At 48.1% G+C, this 21,032-nt stretch overlaps 1 protein-coding gene across 1 annotated transcript in view; it reads left to right on the forward strand.

The window, feature by feature from the left end:
• ADCY9 (adenylate cyclase 9) overlaps nt 1–21,032 on the forward strand; it is an 84,228-nt gene that overhangs the window by 6,452 nt on the left and 56,744 nt on the right. Inside the window, 2 exon segments of the mRNA XM_061549119.1 lie at nt 5,049–5,774; nt 5,776–6,751. Of these exon segments, the coding sequence (XP_061405103.1) occupies nt 5,049–5,774; nt 5,776–6,751 (1,702 nt within the window).

Raw genomic sequence — 21,032 nt, forward strand, 5'->3', positions numbered from 1 at the left:
AACACTCAAATGCAATGTCTGGACATCGAACATAAAACCATGCAGCAAGCATACCGCATGACAGTGTTGTACACACTCAGTATATAAGAATAATAACAACCGTACATTATACCAATGATGCGATGCTCATGTTCGGCATTCTGGTGAAATAATGTGCATCAAACTATTACGAAGTAATTATGCGTCAATGACCAGTACTCTCGTCAATCCACTGCTGGATGAGGGTCTCTCCACGCCATGCAGATCGTAAGGGTTGTTTGACCATACTTCACCACGCTGGGCAGCACCGGTTGGTGAAGGCGGACAGCATAGACGCGGGGCCATAGGAAGTGCAGTACAACAGTGGATTTTTTTTTTGCACTGCCCTCTGCTAACAAAGTAACAACGCAACAGTCTATAAAATATGTTCCCATGAGCGGTGGCCGCCCATCCAAGCACTGAACAGGCTTAAAACCTGCTTAGCATCCAAGATATGAAAAGAAAAGGCACATTCCGGGTGATTGCCATAGCCTAACACGGTAATTACAGCCTGTGATTTAACAAAGTGATATGCTTACTACGCGGCTTATTATGACTATACTCAAGAGGGATGTCGTCTGGAGTGTCAGGAATGCGCGTACTGTGTTGTGGTTGTCATGTTCAACGTAACCCCGTCATAGCAATGTGGAATTTCCACCACCGGTGTATGCAGGCAGGGCTGGAAACTTCCCTGCGCTCGCTTGAGTCGGAAACTTGGCCTTTCTTTCTCCCCTTTCAGAGTCCAGATCTTGAAGTGTATAAACAATAATTAACGACTCAATCGGATGCGGAACACACAACTCTGCCAATGACCTAACAACAACAAAACCTCCACAAATAACCTGAAACACACAAAGACCGCAACGACACAGCACCCCCACCCCATAATACGGTAACGACGACGGGCAGTATATAAGGGGGCCGTCCATAAATGACGTCACGCACCTAGGGGGGGGGGGGGATCAGACATTTGTGACGAGGGGGGGGGGGGTGAGAAAGGTGACGTCACATCAAAATGCGCAACTTTAAATAAATATAGACAACACGTTATATTTAATTAAATAGACTTTTTGATAAATGTTTTCTCCTACAACATCAGAGTGCAGCGCCACATTAAATACGCACAACAATGACAATAGTTTAAAGCGATTTGAAGCATGTTTTATTTTGGGGGGCAGAGCTTTGTGACGTCATAATTCAGGGGGGGGGTCTGACTTTTTGTGACGCCGTGTGACGAGGGGGGGGGGGTCAAAAATCGTCAAAAATCGCGTGACGTCATTTATGGACGGCCCCTAAGTGCAAACATTATCCTTATCCCATACCTGTCAACCCCTTATCAGTGCCCGACCTTATTATAGACCAATTCAGACCTTATTGGTCACCACGTGCCTCAACGTTCATCTTACAAAGTCCCATCACAAGGAAGAAACACAAACAAATATTTTTTTTGTTTTTTGGGGGGCCGTCCATAAATGACGTCACGCGATTTTGGACGATTTTTGACCCCCCTCCCCTCGTCACACGGCGTCACAAAAAGTCAGACCCCCCCTCAAATATGACGTCACAAAGCTCTGCCCCCCCCCCAACCATATTTCCATTTTGAAAATAAAACATGCTTCAAATCGCTTTAAACAATTGTCATTGTAGTGCGTATTTAATGTGGCGCTGCACTCTGATGTTGTAGGAGTGTTGTTATAACAATTCTATATTTATTTAAAGTTGCGCATTTTGATGTGACGTCACATTTCTCAACCCCCCCCCCCCCTCGTCACACATCGTCACAAATTTCTGACCCCCCTCTCTAGGTGCGTGACGTCATTTATGGACGGCCCTTGCCCCTATTGAAACGGCTGTACGCCGTATGGACCTGAAGACTCAATTTGGCTGTACCAAGAGTATGGGGTATAAACCGTGCGGGTTGACGCGGTGTGCGAGAAACAAAAATAAGGTTCGAGCGAATGTGGTGGGATCGGTGCGTGCGGTGCATGCGGCAGACGGTTGTGGTGGAGGGGGTGGAGGGGGTGGTGGGTGGAGGGGGTGGTGGTGGAGGGGGTGGAGGTGGGGGTGGAGGGGGTGGTGGGTGGAGGGTTGGGGTGGAGGGTGGGGGTGGTGGGCGGGGGTGGGTGGGTGGAGGAGGTGGTGGAGGGGGTGGGTGGAGGAGGGGAGGGGCGGGGGTGGGTGGAGGGGAGTGGAGTGGAGGAGGTGGTGGTGGGGGTGGGTGGAGGAGGGGAGGGGTGGGTGGAGGGGAGTGGAGGGTGGAGGGGAGTGGAGGAGGGAGGGGTGGAGGGAGGGGCGGAGGGGAGGGGCGGGGGTGAGTGGAGGAGGAGAGGGGCGGGGTGGGTGGAGGGATGAGGGGCGGGGGTGGGTGAAGGGGAGGAGGGGAGGGGCGTGGGTGGGTGGAGGGGGCGGGGAGGGGCGGGTGGGTGGAGGGGAGGGGTGGGTGAAGGGGAAGAGGGGAGGGGCGGGGTGGGTGGAGGGGAGGAGGGGCGGGGTGGGTGGAGGGGAGGAGGGGCGGGGTGGGTGGAGGGGAGGAGGGGCGGGGTGGGTGGAGGGGAGGAGGGGCGGGGGGGGCGGGGTGGTTGGAGGGTGAGGGGCGGGGCGGGGTGGGTGAGGGGCGGGGCGGGGTGGGTGGAGGGGGTGGGGGTCAGTGCCGCAGCATCGCGCGCGCCGGCGGCGGCGGTGGGGGTCGTGGGGGACGAGGCGAGGAGCGGCGAGAGGCCCCCGGGGGCTGGCTGGGTGGCTGGGTGGGTGGGTGAAGAGAAGGAGGAGGGGGGTGGGAAAGCGAAGACGGACCAACTGCGACGGGTCACGAGCCTGGAAGATTAAATTGTAAAGATACTAAACAACAACAAGGGGGGGGAGGAGGAGGGTAAAATAGAGGGGGAAGGCGAGAGAGGGCAAGGCGAAGAGGAGGAGGAGGAATGCCCATGGACTACACGTAGCGGGGAGCCGCGCTCGGCGCAAACCCCTCGCGCCCTCAGGTAAGAGAAAGAGGCAGAATAAGAAGAAGAATAAAACAACATTTACTCACTTAACCACCGCGCGGACATCGAGGGCAATCTTAACAATTATAAGAGGGCGCCGCTTGGAACAAAGTTGTGCGAATTTATAAATGATGAGGAGAGAGCGACAGACAGAGAGACAGAGAGACGGGGAGAGATACCGGGGCTGATGCCGAGCATGAAGGATGAGGAGAGAGATGAGGAGAGAGACGGCGAGGACTGCGCGCTCTGATGTCGAACTTTGCGTCGTCTCCTTCGGACGGCGACTTAACGCGAACGTTTAAGTGAAGAGGCATTGGAGCCTAGATGATGATGTGGCGGTGGTGGCGGTGGTGGTGGGGTGGTTTCCTCGCTCCGCCGTGGCGATTTGACGTAGCGACGTTGTTTGCTCGGCTTTCAACGCGACGTTTATTGCGAGCGAGCGCAGTTGAGGCCTTCACCCCCCCCCCCCCGCGAGCCCCCCGTGCTCGACTAGCGGAGCTGCGGCACGAGGAGCTCTCTGACCCGGCCAGAGCAACCAGCCGAGGGCGGGGTGGCTCGGGAAGGCGATGTTGAGTGTTTAAGGCGGTGGTAACGAATGATAATGAAATTATATTAATGGTAATTATTACGACGATGATGATGATGGTGATAATCGCTGTCGTGACAAAGTTAAGGCGCTAAATACAATACGTGAAATAATTTAAATGAAACGTTACATTGTGGAACTCTTTTAACCCCGATGTTTGGTATAAAATTTTTTTATAAAGTTTTTTATTGTATTGAAAATGTATTTACGTTTTAATGTCGTCGCTTGTTCGTATTGCCATTTAATTTGAATTCTATTCGCGTGAAATGGCACGCTTGCTTCGTCGCATTTTCCCTTTAAATTACTATTCTACGCGCGTGTGACGCGCTGTGCGAACGGGTGGTGGTCAAAAAGTTGTGAGAACGATAAAAAAAATCGACAAATAAATTGGAGCTCCAATTAATTAACGTATCGACTCGGAGCACAATCGCGAACAATATTAGTGCATTATAAGAGGGTGGGGCATTTTAACTTAATATAATAGTTGTGAAACCGTGTTTTGAAAATAAATATCCCCTAAAAACCTGTTGACCGCGCCACAGAGTATACCGTCGTGGAATTATATACATACTGGAGTGGATATGGTGTTTACTTAATTATATTTGTTTGCTGATTGTTTTTAATTTAAAGCATAGCCTTTTCCCGAAACCTTTGCCGTTCACAAGTTCTGCAGCTAATTGCAACAGTGGCTAGCATTGTAACGATTGTAATCATATGCTTTATGTTGTGCCTAAATGCGAATAGAGTTTACACGTTACATTTGACAACACCGTTCATAGCGTCTCCGTGGAGGACATCGGAGGACAGTGCAACAAAATCCAATGTTGCACTGAACTTCTATGCGTCTTAAGCCCCCACGACCGTACCGCATGGGGAGGACCTCATCCAGCAGTAAATTGATGGGTTAACTTCATCACTCCAGCCACTGGAGGCTGCTACATTCACAACAATGTCAACAAAAAATATTCTCGCTGCATGATCCTGCATTTAATCGTGCGGTATCATAGAGGTGTAATATGTACACTGTTGATGCCGCCACGGAGTAATGGTTAGCACACACAGATTTTGCAATCCGGAGATCACTGGTTGAAAATTTAGGAAAAGTTTATTACATCTCCCTCTGCCTCTTGACACCCAGCAGTACGAATGGGGCTACGCCACGGTCGTTTGGCTTTTGGCAGGTCACGTATCTGGTGATAAAGTAAATGTACAAAGTCGCACATCTTTCGAGACATCTCCCCAGCATGGAAAACTTTTCCAAATACTCTTTAGAGGGTCTCTCTGTGGCTCCCTCTCGTGAAAGCCTTTCCACCGGTCGTGACATGAGCAAATAATTGCAGGGCTGCACCTTAATTGTACACTGTATAAAATACATTGCAATGTGGTTATTCACTGCAGATATTAGAGCATTTAGGTGCGTTGTGTTTTATCACACTGTGTGTGTGTGTGTGCGCGTGGAGACAACAATGGCCACGCTGGGCAGTGAGGTCCTGTACGACACGCGGGGCCATGGCGGCGTCTCTGTGAGGCTGACCCGCGCCAGGGTCAGCAGCTGCTGCTCGGGCGACTCGGCCTCGCGACCCGGAGGGCGCCTCCACCGACGCCACCGACGCCACCGCCTGCCCCAGCTGTTTGAGCGTGCCGCCGCCAGCTGGTGGAACCCCAAGTTCGACTCCCTGGAGCTGGAGGCGGCGTGCGAGCAACGCTGCTACCCGCAGACTCGCCGTCGCTTCCGCTATGCCCTGGCCTACGCGTCGGCCGCGTGCCTCCTTCGTGCCCTTACGTACGCGTTGGACTGGGACGCACGCAGGGCGGCGCGCCTCGCCCCCGCGCTCTCCTTCCTGCTGCTGTGCGCCGGGCTGATGGCGCTCACCTTCTTGCGTGCGTATGAGCGGCGGCGCGCCGTGCGCGAAGCGCTCGCCGTGCTCCTCTTCGTGGCTCTGGCTGGTGCCTCCCTGGCGATGGCGGCGGCGCTCGTGCCCACCCGTCCGTTCCTGCCGCCGGACCTGACGCCCGTGGGCAGTTTCGCGGTGTGCGTCGAGGTGCTGCTGCTGCTGTACACGGCCATGCCACTGCCGTTGTATGCGTGCGCGCTGCTCGGGCTCTCCTACTCGGTGCTGTTTGAGGTGGTCGGGCAGCTCTGGAGCACGGGGCTGCTGCTCCCCAACGTCAGTGAAGGTTGGCTAGTCACGGGCTCACACGGAGGTGCTGGCAGTCACGGTGGTGGGGAAGGCGTTCCTGCACTTGTGCATCCACGCCATAGGTATCCACATCTTCATTATGTCGCAGGTGCGCTCGCGCAGCACCTTCCTCAAGGTGGGCCAGTCCATCATCCACGGCAAGGAGCTGGAGGTAGAGAAGGCGCTCAAGGAGAAGATGATCCACGCCGTGATGCCTCGCATGATTGCTGATGAACTACTGCGGCAGCAGGGGGACGACGACTCCGAGGTGTCACCCCGGCGCTGTGTCGCCCCCGGCTGCCCGGTCGCCGCCGCTTCTGCAGCGGCAGCGGCAGCAGCAGCAAATTCCTCGGCGTCGGCGCCGACAACCGCTAGCAACCCCGGTCCTCGCAAGAAGAAGAAGGGCTCTATTCCGCGGGAGCAGCTGCCCTTCCGCCCGTTCACCATGAAGCGCATGAGCGAGGTGAGCGTGCTCTTCGCTGACATCGTCGGCTTCACCAAGATGAGCGCCAACAAGTCGGCGGCGACGCTCGTGCGCCTCCTCAACGATCTGTTCGGCCGGTTCGACAAGCTGTGCGAGGTGACGGGCTGCGAGAAGATCAGCACGCTCGGGGACTGCTACTACTGCGTGGCGGGCTGCCCCGAGCCGCGAACCGACCACGCCGCTTGCTGCGTTGAGATGGGCCTCGGCATGATTGCCGCCATCGAGCAGTTCTGCCGCGACAACCGCGAGACGGTGGACATGCGTGTGGGCGTGCACACGGGCACCGTGCTGTGCGGCATCCTGGGCATGAAGCGCTTCAAGTTCGACGTGCTCTCCAACGACGTGAACCTCGCCAACATGATGGAGCAGCTGGGCGTCGCGGGCAAGGTGCACGTGTCTGAGGCCACCGCGCTGTGCCTGGACGAGCGCTACACCATGGAGGACGGGCGGCTCTTCGAGCGCATCGGCCCCAATGCGGTGCTCGCAGAGCAACTGAAAGGTAAGGGCTGGCGCCATGGCCCCCGTCCTACTTTTGCTTTCATTCTCACGGTCGATCGCTTGCCTGTTTTTGTAGCTTTCAATCTCAACTGTTCATGCAAGTTTCGATTTAAAGCTTTCGTGACTGCAGGGATTCAGTTTCTTGGTTCTTTCGGTAAAGTCACGTAGAAGGGAAATAATAAAAATAAAACACAATAAAATAATTCTCACGACGTTTCGGCCACAACGCAAGCAGCCGTCCTCAGGTGAAAAACAGGTCTGTCGGAAAGACATTGTAGCCGAAACGTCGTGAGAATGATTTTATTGTGTTTTATTTTTATTATTTTATTATTTCCTTTCTATGTGATTTTACCGAAAGAACCAAGAAGATGTTCATGCAAGGTTTTTTTTTCATTGTGGTTGCTGAGCATAAGCCCAAATGCCCCAAAAAGGCACGCAGCCAGCAACAAATGGGTGTTACCGAATTGTAGTAGATAAGAGTGAATGTGGATTGACCAAAGTTGTAACATAAGAGGCTATGGGGAAGGTATTTCAAAGTCGAACAGTGCGAGGAAATAAGCGGACAGAGAGACGTGTTGTGACCTGCAGTGTGGTCTTTGAACACAGTATAGATGAGATGAAACGGTGGGTCTGGTCGACCCAAGTCCTCGACATGAGTGAAGGATTCGATGAGTGACGTTCATGGGAACGGCAACCGTGATCGTGCAAGAGAATAAGTTATTTGTTTGAATGCGATTTGATAGAATGGAAGGGTTTCATGGTTCGAATATAACATGTTCTTTCACGCTGCATGGATTTGCCTGATGTAATTTGGATATTAATAGCCCATGTGACGTCATTCTCAAGTGTAGGTTATTGTGTGCAGGTGTCATGGCCCAATATCCTAAACCGCAGGTAAGAAAATGGAAGCAATTGGTGATTGTTCTCTCGTAATGCACTTGACAGAGTGAGAAGTCTCTTTGCTGAGCTAGGATGGAGGCTAATCGTAGGCTTGGAATAGCCACAATGGTTCAAATACTAGAAGCCGGTATTGATTGATGTGGGAAAACCGTTGCTTAATATTCATACATACATATTCGAATGTATAAAATCTCATCATAAAACTGAAATTATTTATTGTTCGGCTACTGCTATGAAAGTTATGTACGCAGCACAAATATATAAAAACATGGAGTATTCAGGGCGAACAGAAAATACAAATGCATAGACATAAAGTAGGTTGAATGAGTCATAACAAACAGACACACAAAACTTGATTGAAAACAGTGGTAGCTGGGCGACTTCTTTACACGATGCCCGTGTAAGGATCTAAGCCATTGCCACTGAGGCACTGACTCAAATATGAGGTTTAAATGCTAGTTAAGGCAGTTGAAACTCTGTGTTTCTTTCATCTATTTCTGTAGCTTCCTTCCAAACTCTGTGCTTAGTTGAGTGCCATACAAATAAATTTACAATCTGGTAAAGTTTGCATGCTTCCAATTCTTTAAAACTATGTAACCAGTGTTTCAGAGTAAAACTATCAACTCAACACAGGCAGGTGCCCCTTCCTGAAGTTGCTGAGGCTAGTAAGGAACAAAAAAAGCTGTTGACCTTAGGTGAACGCTCGGATGCTTTGAGCCACTGTTCTCATCAAGAGCCCCGTGTTTGTACATCCAGTGACGCTGGTTCAAGTCCAATGTGCAGTGCTCGATTAACTGCTGTGAATGCCTGTAACAGTAAAGACAAGGAGAGATGTTCTCTTTGAAGCCCTTACTAAATGGTGAAATCCTGACAAAGGCTGTTGCCTTGAAAGAGAGGGCTGTGTCTGTGTCCATGGAATGAATCGGTACTGCTTAGGTTGCTGGGCTTAAATCTTGCACTCCCAAAGCAAGGAAATAATAATATTTTCCCGTCAGTCGTGTTACCAATGACTGTTTGCAACAAAACAACCCATCCTAAAATGTTGATTTTCTCACAAACTGACCATATCCCGTTGGCCGTACAGAAACAGGCCTTGGAGCAAGCGAAACACATTGTTTGCTTCCTCAAGTAAGTGGGGATCCCTGCAGAGCAGCTAAGAGAAATTACTGAAGAGTTGCTTGGAAAACTCCAGTGCACACGCAAAGCAGGCCTCGTTTTTGGTTGGCTCAGAGTCGCTCGGCTATTGCAAAAGGGGCTTCTGAAAGCGGAATCGCACGTTGCTTTGTAATCTGGCTGCCGCGTGTTGGCAAATTCTTTTTTTAAAAGCCAAATATAAAATAACATTTTAAAAAATTCAGCCTATTGCACCTGGTAGGTCTTTCTTTCCAGGACAGGCAACACTATGCTATTTGTTGTCTGTACGGGATGACTATTTAAAAAAACAATTGCAAATAGTTTTTGAGGATCTGTGCTTGATCAAAAGTGGCAGGACATGTCAGTTGTTGTTGTCTATGTTTCCCATGATGGTTGGCTTGAGCTATTGCTCTTCAGTTAGACCAGCTGTGCTGGGGGTGGGTGGAAGAGCAGGATTCACATGAAGATTAAAACACGGACGTTTTGTGCAAATACAGTACAGGATACAATCCCTCCCCCCTTCAACGATTCAAGTTCATCGGGCTGTGTTGTGTTTTTCTTAAAATGGCCGTTCGCAATAAAAAAACGCGCTTGTGAAATGCAGTTCGAAGACAGCGCAAGATTGTGTTGCTGGTGACGCCTGTCAATCGGTGTCACGCGCGCGTTTCCTGTGCTCGAGGTCACTGGCGGATTGTTGTCCTCCAAAATGGGTCGTAAAAGCGGCCGTGTGTCTCTTGACTCTCCGCTCACTTCCGTTTGATTGGTTGGATTTCGGTCCGAGCATTTGGTTGAGCACGGATCGTTCACCACGTGTGCAGCTCCTCGGTCGTTCACACTCGTGATGACCACCACCACCAGTAACCCTGTTCATGGGCATCGGCTCGCAGCCTTTGTTCGTTTGGTGGTGCCAGTGCGAGATAGGTATTTGACCACGTATAATTGAGACCACGGGGAAAGAATACTATACATTATTTGAACCACGGGGGTACGAAACATGGTATCGCAATATGACGCCGCCCGGCAAACACCCTCCTTGCCCGGTTACGGTTAGCATTACAAACTAAACTACCACCAATATAATTTTCTGACCCCGGGGTCAGGACTCTACGTGTGTCAACGTCGTATCTTGGACCAGTACATCTGCACATTGGACATATACCCTGCTAGTCCTCCTTGATTCAATGTCTAGTTCAGCTCTGTGATTGTTGAGCATTTTGTCGGTCTCTGGAAGCCTAAGAATCCGCTTCTGTAAAGCGCGCGAGTCAATTGCAGCCAGACGTTACAATTCACGGAGTAATTATTCCGAGTATTTTCACGAGGGCGACTGTAATTGTGTCATTACAGAGTGTGGACTAATTGGTAATGGGCAATGCAATTGCGATTATGCAGGCTTTCTTTGCGTTTGGGAATGGCCGTTCTGTAATTATGTGCATTGCAGCAATTATGCATCTCATACTTAATGTTGGATGTAAATGCTTTCTCGCCCTGCCATAGGTCACGCTCTCGTTAAGCCACTATGACTATTTTGGTTACGCTGGAGTGTAGAATTAAAATCTTAAAGAGCATTTTGAATAACCCGATTATTAATAACAACGAGCCGTTGTGTAATTTCCATGACCGTGTTTTTGCGATTGGCTGCGTTACGCCGTGTAGCGGGCCTCGGCACGACACTGGCCGTGTGCCAGAGGTCGCAACCGGGTACCCGATACCCGTACCCTACCCGGCTACCCGTACCCGGCCGGGTACGGGTACCCGTTTGCAGCCCTGGTGCGGCCGGGTACGGGTACGGGTATGCCATGAGTAACTGGTGAGTAACCGTTTGTCACTCATTTCCCAACGGCTTGTCTCTTCTCACAATTCAAGTTCCTAAAATCAACCCACCCGCGCCTGCAACATGGCTTCATCCCAGAGGTTGCAATCAGGTACCCGATACCCGTACCCTACCCGTACCCAGTCAGGTACTGGTAGGGTACGAGTACGGCCAGGTACGGGTACCCGTTTGCGACCCTGGTGCGGCCGGGTACGGGTACGGAATCAAAACCCGTTTGCGACCTCTGCCGTGTGCCTTCCGAGTGTAACGCACCCAACTTGCAATCTCGCTTGCCACCACAATTCGCATTCTAGAAGAATCACGCCACTTGCTCTCTGGTGCACCCAGTTCTCTTCTCGCCTTTCGTGGATCAGTAAGTGTAATCCATCGGTAATGTTTCCATAACAAACTCGTGATATTTTTTTGTAATTAATATTTTATTTTCATGTAAGTGTCCGTAAAGGTATCATCTATCAATATTATTGGTTCTTTCGGTAAAGTCACGTATAAGGGAAGGATTTTACCGAAAGAACCAAGAATATGAATCCCTGCAGTCACGAAAGCTTTAAATCAAGATGTATCATCTATCGTTAAAGAATCAAAAATGGACGGCAAGTTTGAACTGCATCCCAGATATCTTTTTAGCATTCCTGACATACTTTACTTTTGTAAACCGACGTGTATTCGTGAGCGAAGCATTTATAATAATCGTGCCAGAGATGTCGGGACGCTAGAATCTTGATATGACGTCCGTTGCCAATACCACAGCAGATGCGTGGAGGTTTAAAGGGATGAAACGCGTACGATTAAACCTTCTTGCTACAAGCGTGTGTGTGTGTGTCATGGATCAGCAACACGGGCTTCGGGCAGAGGTCGCAAACGGGTTTTGATTCCTTACCCGTACCCGGCCGCACCAGGGTCTCAAATGGGTACCCGTACCCGTACCCGGCTGGGTACGGGTAGCCATTCCCTACCCGTACCCTACCCGAAATGAGTGACAAACGGTTACTCACTAGCGACTCACGGCTTACCCGTACCGTACCCGGCCGCACCAGGGTCGCAAACGGCTACCCGTACCCGTACCCAGCTGGGTACGGGTAGCCGGGTATCGGGTAGGGTACGGGTATCGGGTACCCGGTTGCGACCTCTGGTGTGTGTGCACATTGCTTTTTTTCCAACCTATCTAAAACCGTTGTCACCATTTGTTATTCTCTGATAATGGATGATTCCATTATGAGCACCCTGTAGGTTACACGTGCCACTTGTGCATAAGCAGTCTTGTATCAGTCGCGAAGCCTCTTCACGTTAAATTAATTTGAAAAGCTTGGACCCACGTGGCTTTAGAGGTGTTTTGGGCTTAGAGCTGTTTAGATTTCAGGGAGTCGGCTTTAGTGACGAGTGTGTGCGTTTGTGGTGGTAAATGGATAATGTTATTATTCATTATTGTACACGCGGGAGACTTGCGTTTAAGTGGCTATAGTAGACATTGCAGCAATGTCTTCCCAGTAGTATTATTGAAAAATTATAGACAGTATACAGGAATGTGTAGTATGTAACCTGTAGTTTAAAAACAGCGTCATCAAATATATTGTTTTGACCTTTTCTTAAAAAAAGACAAAAATCATTAACCGTATGCATTAGCACTTAATATGTGTGTGTGTATATACGTGCTGAATTTACTCACTCGTCATGTCTACTGTTGTATGTTACGTATTTATCTTGAAGCCCACTGTGCAGCCTTCTTATTAGGTTCTCCCATTATTCTGGAAATAGCTTCGGTGTCATCATCTTGAAACGAAGATGGTGGGGAATGAAAGAGAACAAGATCATTGTCTCTAGTTGATTTCCATGGCTTGTTATGACCGTCACCAGATAATGTGAAATAGCTAATGTTCTAACCATTTTATTTTCATCGTTTTGTCTCGCCAAATGATTTAATAAGCATTGTGCAGTTAATTAGCGAACAAATAAACTAAACTAAAACTAATGTTTTTATATTTTAGCAGGTAAGGTCCACTGGGCTATATTGCTCTTTTTCAGAAGCGGCCCGACCACAAATGATAGCTCAACAAGGTGGCTTATCATGTGGATTTTATATCAGCCAAATACTCTAAAAGCACGTTTCTTAATGTGGAGGGAAAACCCGAAGGACCCAGAGAAAAATCCACACAACCACGGGGAAAATATGCAAACTCCAAATATGCAGGCGTCAGTGTCAGGATCGAACCCACGACTACCTGCATAGCAGGTGAGGGAATTAACATCTTGGCAGAGGTGATGAAAACGGAAAACACATCAGAATATTTATACCCAGGATAGTTGTTGAAGGTAGATTGGAATACAATTAACAAATAAGAGGCAGATAAGATCACATTGAAATTCCTTTGGGAAAACTGAACTTTATGAAAAGCAATATAACAATGTGCAGCTTGGCATGCTTCGAGTTACAGGGGGAGAGAAGAAAAGGACAACCTTGGATTTCTCTTCTTGATTCTTTTGGTAAAGTCACGTAGAAGGGAAATAATAAAATAATAAAAATAAAACATAATAATATAAAATTCTCACGACGTTTCGGCCACAACGCAAGCAGCCGTCCTCACCTTGGATTTGAGAACATAATGCAAAATAAAGACATCATATTGTGAAATAAAATAAGTTTGCTCGGGCAGGACCCGTTACTAGAAGGAATGGTGGCTGGTGGTCGAGACTGAAGGGGGAAATGCACCTGAGATGAACATCAGCCGTGGAGATGGAGCAATACAATCGCCTCGTGTGCAGGTGCTAGAGGACTTCTTATTGTATCGCAAGACCATGCGAGAAGGTGACAGCGCGGGAAGTCCTTCATCCACCCGTGGTTAGATCATGGCCGATTAAGATGGTGTGTACTGTGCAGATTTGAAGCTTTCGTGACTGCAAGGATTCATATTCTTAAGTTTTTTTCGGTAAAGTCACGTAGGTAAAAAATTTACATTAATAAAAGTAAAATGAAAATAAAATAAAAATCACGACGTTTCGGAGGCAACACAAGCTTCCGTCTTCAGGTGGAACCGTCACAGCAAAATGACTATCACTTGAGAGAAATTCCAAGAAAACAGTCATTGTATATATATACTGGTTGAGGGTGGGAGGATCCAAGGTAGGCCCTGGATATTATTATTATTGTGAGGTTCGGTGCGGCTGAAGCACGCTGTTAGGAATGAGCCTTTGTTGTGTAAACTAGGTGCGGCTGATGTAAAGGTGCGTGTAAATGGGACTGAGCCTTTTGTTATGTAGAGGTGGTGCGCCTGAATATAATATGTGTACTGTGCATTTAAATACGTACCTATGCACGGCAATGTGCACAATATGGCTAATTGAAAGTGCATTTATTGGTGTATGTATGTGCAACTATTTTGTTATGAAAGCGGTTCATTATAAATAAACAACTTAAGTTGTTTTTGTTTATTAGAGCCGTGCTTACATCCTCTTGGCCGGCCAATTGTGCTTGCTCACGCTTGTGCCCCCGGGCTCTTCATCACGACGTTCCAGATGCCGTCCTTGCCGTTGTATTTTCAGTAATTAGTGTGTTTGGGCATTTGCCCGTCTTTCCAAAGCGATTGCATCATCCAGATACAACCATAGGAAATCGTTTCCTCGCCCGCCGACACTTGAGCAGAATAAGAAAACATGTTGCAGAGATTGTTTGGCTTAACACAAGTGGATTGCAGTGATTTGGATACCTAAAGTGTGTAATAGTAGATTAGGTTTTTACAAAGAAAAAGCTCTTTAGCAGAGAAGTGGAATGTTAAGTGTATGTATTATTTTGGTTCAGCAATTAAAATTAATATAATTAGTCCTTGATCAAGTTGTGGAAGGAAATGTTCAGTTTCGGTGTTTCTTTAAATGCTCTTTTGTATCCTCTGACTTGGGCATCGAGTTAAAATTACTTCAGTGTAATTCTATATTTTTGAATCTTCCAGATCTTGTGGAATGTGTCGCAGACATATGTGCAGCATTTTTTTTAAATGATGCATACAAAATAGAAATAATGCTTTTTCCGAAATCCCCCATTTCAGTCTGGGTTTTTAGTACAACTTACCAGGTAAATCCATAAAAAACTTGCAGAGAGAAACGTATTCAGTCTGTGGCTTCAGCCCAGCATCTAACTCAAGTTCGTTGACATGTGCATTGGTCTCCTGAGCCATCCAGCTGCCTCCATTATTGTTTTATTATCATTAATAAAGACCAAATGGCTGAAATGTACTCCCGTATAACAGACTATAACCCACATCCGTTCCACATCCGAGCCTCTTTTTTTCCAGGCTCCCAGTGGAGGTCCCGTGCTTTCCCAGATTCGCCCCTGAGGCTTTGTATTTGCTGCCTGCGATTGCGATCGGTAAACAGAACAATATGGGCGATGTGGCCAGGGTTTCCTGGCATTCCTGGGCCGTTCCCTCAGCGGGCAAGGCTGCCAAGCCCGCTGCCTCTTCACATCAAAGGGCCTCCAGCGTAGTGGCGCCGCGGCGTGCATGCGCTCGCCTTCTTCCCTCTCCACGGCGAAGGGGGGTCGCCTGACACCCAACGCGGCGCACAGCGGCGGCACGCTTCTCGGCCATGGCCAGGTTCACTCCGACAGAGAAGGGGCGGGTCAGGGGAGGAGAGGTGCCGGTGTGCCAATCGGCTCGTGTCTCTGCCGGGTGCAGCGCTCCTGTAACCACGTGCCCTGTAGTGCAATGCACAATGCAGTCGCGCAGCCACCCTGAGTGTCTTGGGTGTCCGGACACCCTCAAAATGTTTATGTTTGGTTCAGAGTCGCCCATGCAATTTTGTGCTGCTGGCAAAAAGTAAAATTGCTTGCGCGACCAATATTATTCATGACGAGGTTTGTCGCGTTAGGTCGCGTGAATGTTAATCTGTCGTACACTCACCTCCACCGGACAATAGGACAGGCTTAACTTATAAAGTGTAGCCTAATCCCTGGTGCAATGGCCACAGACATGGGGAGGGGGGGCGGGCATGGTGGATCACACAGAGATTTGACCTGTCCTGGGCCTCCCCCTGAGGAAGTCTTTTGTCAGTTAGTTCTCACTAGCGGGAAGACTTTGCTGTTATTTCCTGGATTTTTCTGTTGCGTGTAGTCACTTTAAGATGTTTCTTGTTCATGTTTTTGTTTGTCGTGGTTGCACCCGAGTCAAGAGCCGCATGGCTCACAAGGCTATACCTAATAAATGAACTGAAATGAATGAAAAAAAAACAATACATCGATTTGTTGAGTCTAAACAACAGTGTCAGCCAAGAGAGAGAAGCGTGTCCAAGAGTACGTTTGCCGTGGAGATGGAGCAATGAAATCGGCTCATCTGCAAGTGATAGAGGGATTGATGCATTGTGTGACTGCAAGAGAGATGGGGACAGCCTTTATCCAGCAATGGTATGGTCATGTCCGCTGATAATAATAATGATGATAATGTTCAAGACAGAACCCAGTCTTTTGTTGGGGCGTCTTCGTTTGACTCCCTGAGCCTTGGGCATTGCCGTGGAATGCTTAGAACCCCCCACGGAGCGAGTGATGATCGTGCCTTTGCGAGGCATCGTGTGATAACGGTGGGGTCCGCACCACACCCATATCCTGTTTTGGGAGCCGTCGTTGCCACTTGCAGGGCTGAGCCCCCGACCCCGGTACTGTACAACGTGTCTGCCGGCAAGAGCAAGCCGCGCAAGCCAAGGCGGTCAGCGAGCCTCTCTCTCTCTCTAGGGGCATTATTTTGTGGGTTTGCATGAAAGAAAATAAACTGGTTTAGTGCAACCGTTGCCACGGAACCACTCGTGTGCAATGGAATAATCCACCGTCTCGCAATAATCTCCCGAGCAAGGTTATAGCAACCTGTAGCTGTAGCACCTTTGTCATATCTGAATCGGTGTTGGGACAGATGAACGTTTTTAAACGGTGTTGGGACAGATCAAAGGTAAACCGTTTGGGGACAGATCAATGGTTGAATGGGTGACCAGCAGGGGAAAATAAATAATGTCTCTGAAGGAAGTGGTGGTTCTTGCTCAGCAGGGATGCATTGTCAGACAGCATAGCACTTGGGTCGCATGTCACAGATTAAAAAAAGTATTTAAAAAAACTCCACATTCCTCAATAACACGTCCTTAACAAGAAAAAGTATATGAAAGGTGACGTGTGGGGCAATGCCCCTTCTTCACAGCACACGAAGAAGGACCGTTGCCTAAAACGTTGCCTATTATATGCTTATTCATTTCAATGATAATAATAAGGCTTGTTGTGGCACCCACTGGCAATGCAGTATCACCAAATAATTGTTGATTTTTTTAACCGGCTTGGCTGTTTTAAATCCCAGTGGTGTACGCGCTAAATCTCCATTGAAGCTGGTCTGTCTCCGGCAGTATTCTCCATTGGCAGGTGCACCTTAAAATAAAAGTAATTCTCACCAGGCTGTGTACGTTTTATAGCCTCTCCCATCGGCCGCTGTACAGCGGTGTCCTGCAAAAAAAGCTGGCGGATGCACCGTACTCTGTATATATACAATGGGGTTTTTATTGGGATTCCATAAAAATTGAGGGGAAATATCGAGGAAGAAATTGAAAATCTCTCCTCTGGAAGCTCAAGAATTGAACAGCATGAAAAAACAACCCCCCCCCCCCCCATTTGCTGCATTGTAGTCAGCTGCGTCTCCGCACCGCGCATAAAATGTCATGCGCCAGGCAGGCATCCCCAATCTTCCGTACTCCACTGTGCAGAAACGAACTTGTTTTGCAGTTTATTTGCGATTTTTCACTGAGTGTCGTGCCATTTTGCCCTTCATGAAGGGTTTTTTTTTTGCGTTGAAATAATATAAAAAAGCAATCACAATAATAATTGCAAGTTGTGAATGGGCTAATTCTGATCCTCATGCAAATAACATGTTTTTTATTTATTAAAACAACGGATATATACCGGGGGGAAAACTCACCCCCTGGATGAGCACGGCATTTCGAGGACCCGCCAACTCTCCTCATGCCAGCGGTGTTGTGCGCGAAGATTCACGGTGGAACATCCCTATGTCGTAATCTAGAATTGCCACGACTGCATAGTTTTGGGCTGGCGTCTTTCCACCGAGGCCCACGAAAGGAAGTAATGTTTTTGCGACCACGACCCCCCCCCCCCCTCCCGTGCGCCGTCCGTAAATATTTGGATGTTTTGTGCGACGCGGGATGCCTGAGCACGTGCCCCTCGGATGCGAGACTCCCATTAAGTGGCTGGACCTTGGCTGCCGGTTGTAGTTTATTTACAAGGGAAATTCTGTGTTTTTTTTGCTCCACTTCCCTGGGACAGGCGCATAGCGGCCCAATGGCAAAGAAAAAAGCACTTTCGAGCCACTGGCAAACAAATGAAGCCCACCTGTCATGGTACAAAAATATCTCTATTGTTCACCGGGCCTGCGAAAATACGTGTGTATTGCACAGTACGCAAACATACACTTGGCCTCGGCGTGCTGTTTGTCTTAATTGGGTGCACGAGAACAGCATTTATCCTGACAACTCTTAACAAAGATGCAACGTGTAGTTTTTTTTACACGTAGGCTTTCGCGAACCAATATTATTCATAAGTGAATTATTTTGTCCTTTGTAAACGTGACACTTTTTTTACTGTTTGGCCGTGTCGGGTGGTGGAGGGTCACGACACATTTTTAAATAACGCGACCTAACCCAAAAACCTTTATTGTGAACGTGTGTTTTGCTTGTATATTGAGTACAATGAGAAACAGATTATCTTTCTCGTACAGTATGTCCTGTATATATATCCATATGTTATGTACTTTATGTATGTATGTTACGAGTATTTACATGTACGTAAAATGTTCACAATCAGAAACTTTTCTTCATTGCACTGACATTACCTTCTTGTGTCGTAAATAATGTGTATAAGTATACGCGCATGCAGTGTTTATTATGCATGTATGCTCGCTTATGTTTGTCCATTGCGCATGCAGCATGCCACTGCAGTACGGTAATATTCGTGTGTGTGTGTGTACATGTGCTGCTAGTGACTCAACAAAATCATCATACTCTTTGGTGCTTTCGGTAAAGTCACGTAGAATCAAAGAGTATGGACTCACGCAGTCACGAAAGCTTTAAATCAAGAATAAAATCACTCTTGGTTGTTTTTTTTCGAGAACGGGAAACATTTAAGAGGCCACGTGTTTCCTTCTACACGGTTCTTACGGTTGGATGCAACCAGGTGTCTTGCTCAATAAAGCCGACTTGGAACAGAAACGTATCTGATTGCAATATAACGGGATGTAGAAACATTTTGACACTTGGGCACTTTCCCTGGTCGATTGTGGGCCACGGCACGCTCCAAATCCTTGAAAGGGCTGCTGTTTGTAAACAATTCCTCTCTCTAAAGCTTGTGTGCGCTCGAGTGACATCACCTGTCATAACATCACGATTTCTAAAGTCAGATCAATCAATTAAAATGCACGTTTTGTGAGCTTGTGAAACTGACCGGGCAGCAATTTTTCCTGCGAGCAAGGGCGCAGAAGTTGACTGCGTCTCACTCGTTTGCCAATGCCTCTCTTAGGCAGCCATAACCGAAAAGGACAAGGCTGGCATGCGGCTTTGCCACGTGAGATTTTGAGGAAAGCACAACCTCCTCTTTATGATTTCGTGGTGGTGCTGCAGACCTTTCCGACTTGTTTTCGGGTTGTACCGCGTGCTGTCAGTGTGCGAATATTCTCAACATTCCCCTCCGCACTGGGAGCTTCTTCACACACCGTGCCGAACAATGCGCGGTACATCCCGAATACACGTCGCCCTCTTGTTGAAAAATACTCGTGCTTTGTGTGTGTGCGCGCGCACATGTATGTATTTCTGTGGCTTTGTGAACGTGTGTGTATTCATTCATGCATGGCTAAAGTGTCCACGTAAGTTTATTATAGCAAAAGTAAATGATTAAAATCGAACGAGCAAAATGTTCCAGGGTAGATGAGATTGCCGTATGGAGGGCGTCGTAACAATTTAGAAAATGTCCATTAAAATTTCATTATACACTACATTATTTTAAACGTTCAACTTAAAAGTATGTTTTTGAATTCATAAACATCAGCAGCAATATGCTAATTTGCATGAACCATGTTAAGTTGCTATTTAAATTAGAAACTTAAATATTAACTTAAGCGATCAAATATCGAGAATAACCGAGCAAACAACAACGATATAACGCCTGTCATTCGCCACGAAGTGGTGGTGACGTCACCACAGCGCCTGTGCCAGGCCAGGTGCACTTTGAACCAAGCAAAACACGCACGCACACGTGCACTCGCATGCCACACGCGCATGTTCAACACACGTCACCTGAAAACCCCTCATTTTATATTTCACCATCCACAAGTGTCACGTCGCTCGCTGTCATGATGTTTAACAGAAAAAACTTTAAGACGAAAGAAAGGCTTTGTGCTGTGCTTATCTCTGCACGGCAGATGCGCGAGAGAGATAAGGGTCAGCAGATGCCTGGATGCGCGTCACTGTCCGAGCGTAAGGAGAGGCCGTGACGTGGGGACGGCCCTAACCCTCGGCACGCACACCTTCCTGTGGCCACGGGAGCTCGAGGAGTGGCTGCACGTGACGCGATCTGATAGCGCGGTCACCGATGGCTCGGCCCCAAAGCTGCCTCTTGTCGGGCTTCCACTCCAGCCCGTGTTTCATCATCGTTGTTATTTTCAGTCGTGATTAGTCCCGTTGCTGGATGACGGCCTCATACCACGTCCGGTTGCCGCTCTATGTCTGGGTTCTGAAATGTAACAATTCAATTAGCACCTCCATATGAGCTGATTTCATCGCTCGGTCTTCCGGGTGGACATCCTCTCGGATTCGTTTCATTCCCTTGGCTGGTGCTGCTGCTGTGCCACAGTTGTTGACCATCATCACTTTTAGCCATGACGTGTCCTGCTCAAGGTCACTTGCTCTTCTTCTTGGTTCTTTCGGTAAAGTCACGTAGAAGGGAAGTAATAAAATAATAAAAATAAAACATAATAAAATAATTCTCACGACGTTTCGGCTCACCTGAAAACGGCTGCTTGTGTTGTAGCCGAAACGTTGTGAGAATTATTTTATTATGTTTTATTTTTATTATTTTATTACTTCCCTTCTACGTGACTTTACCGAAAGAACCAAGAAGATGAATCCCTGCAGTCACGAAAGCTTTACATCGTCACTTGCTCTTCTCAACAGTTTTAATTAGATCTTTGCTTTGCGCATTCATCTTTAATCCATGTGTTCTGCTCTTTCTGTCTCTTAAAAATGAAAAATGTGTTAGACACCCAGGCCATGAGGTGTTTGTAGGAGGAGGTACAGCAAATAGGTTACAGATAGGATTGAATGGGGCACTGCAGTGGCGAGATGTTAACTACCTCACCTGGTATTCAGGAGGAGGTGGGTTCGATCCTGACCCTGACGTCTG

The sequence above is a fragment of the Lethenteron reissneri genome, chromosome 10 (genome assembly GCF_015708825.2).
Source record: "Lethenteron reissneri isolate LAM-NWPU_2019-01 chromosome 10, ASM1570882v1, whole genome shotgun sequence".
In the NCBI taxonomy this organism is placed as follows: domain Eukaryota; kingdom Metazoa; phylum Chordata; class Hyperoartia; order Petromyzontiformes; family Petromyzontidae; genus Lethenteron; species Lethenteron reissneri.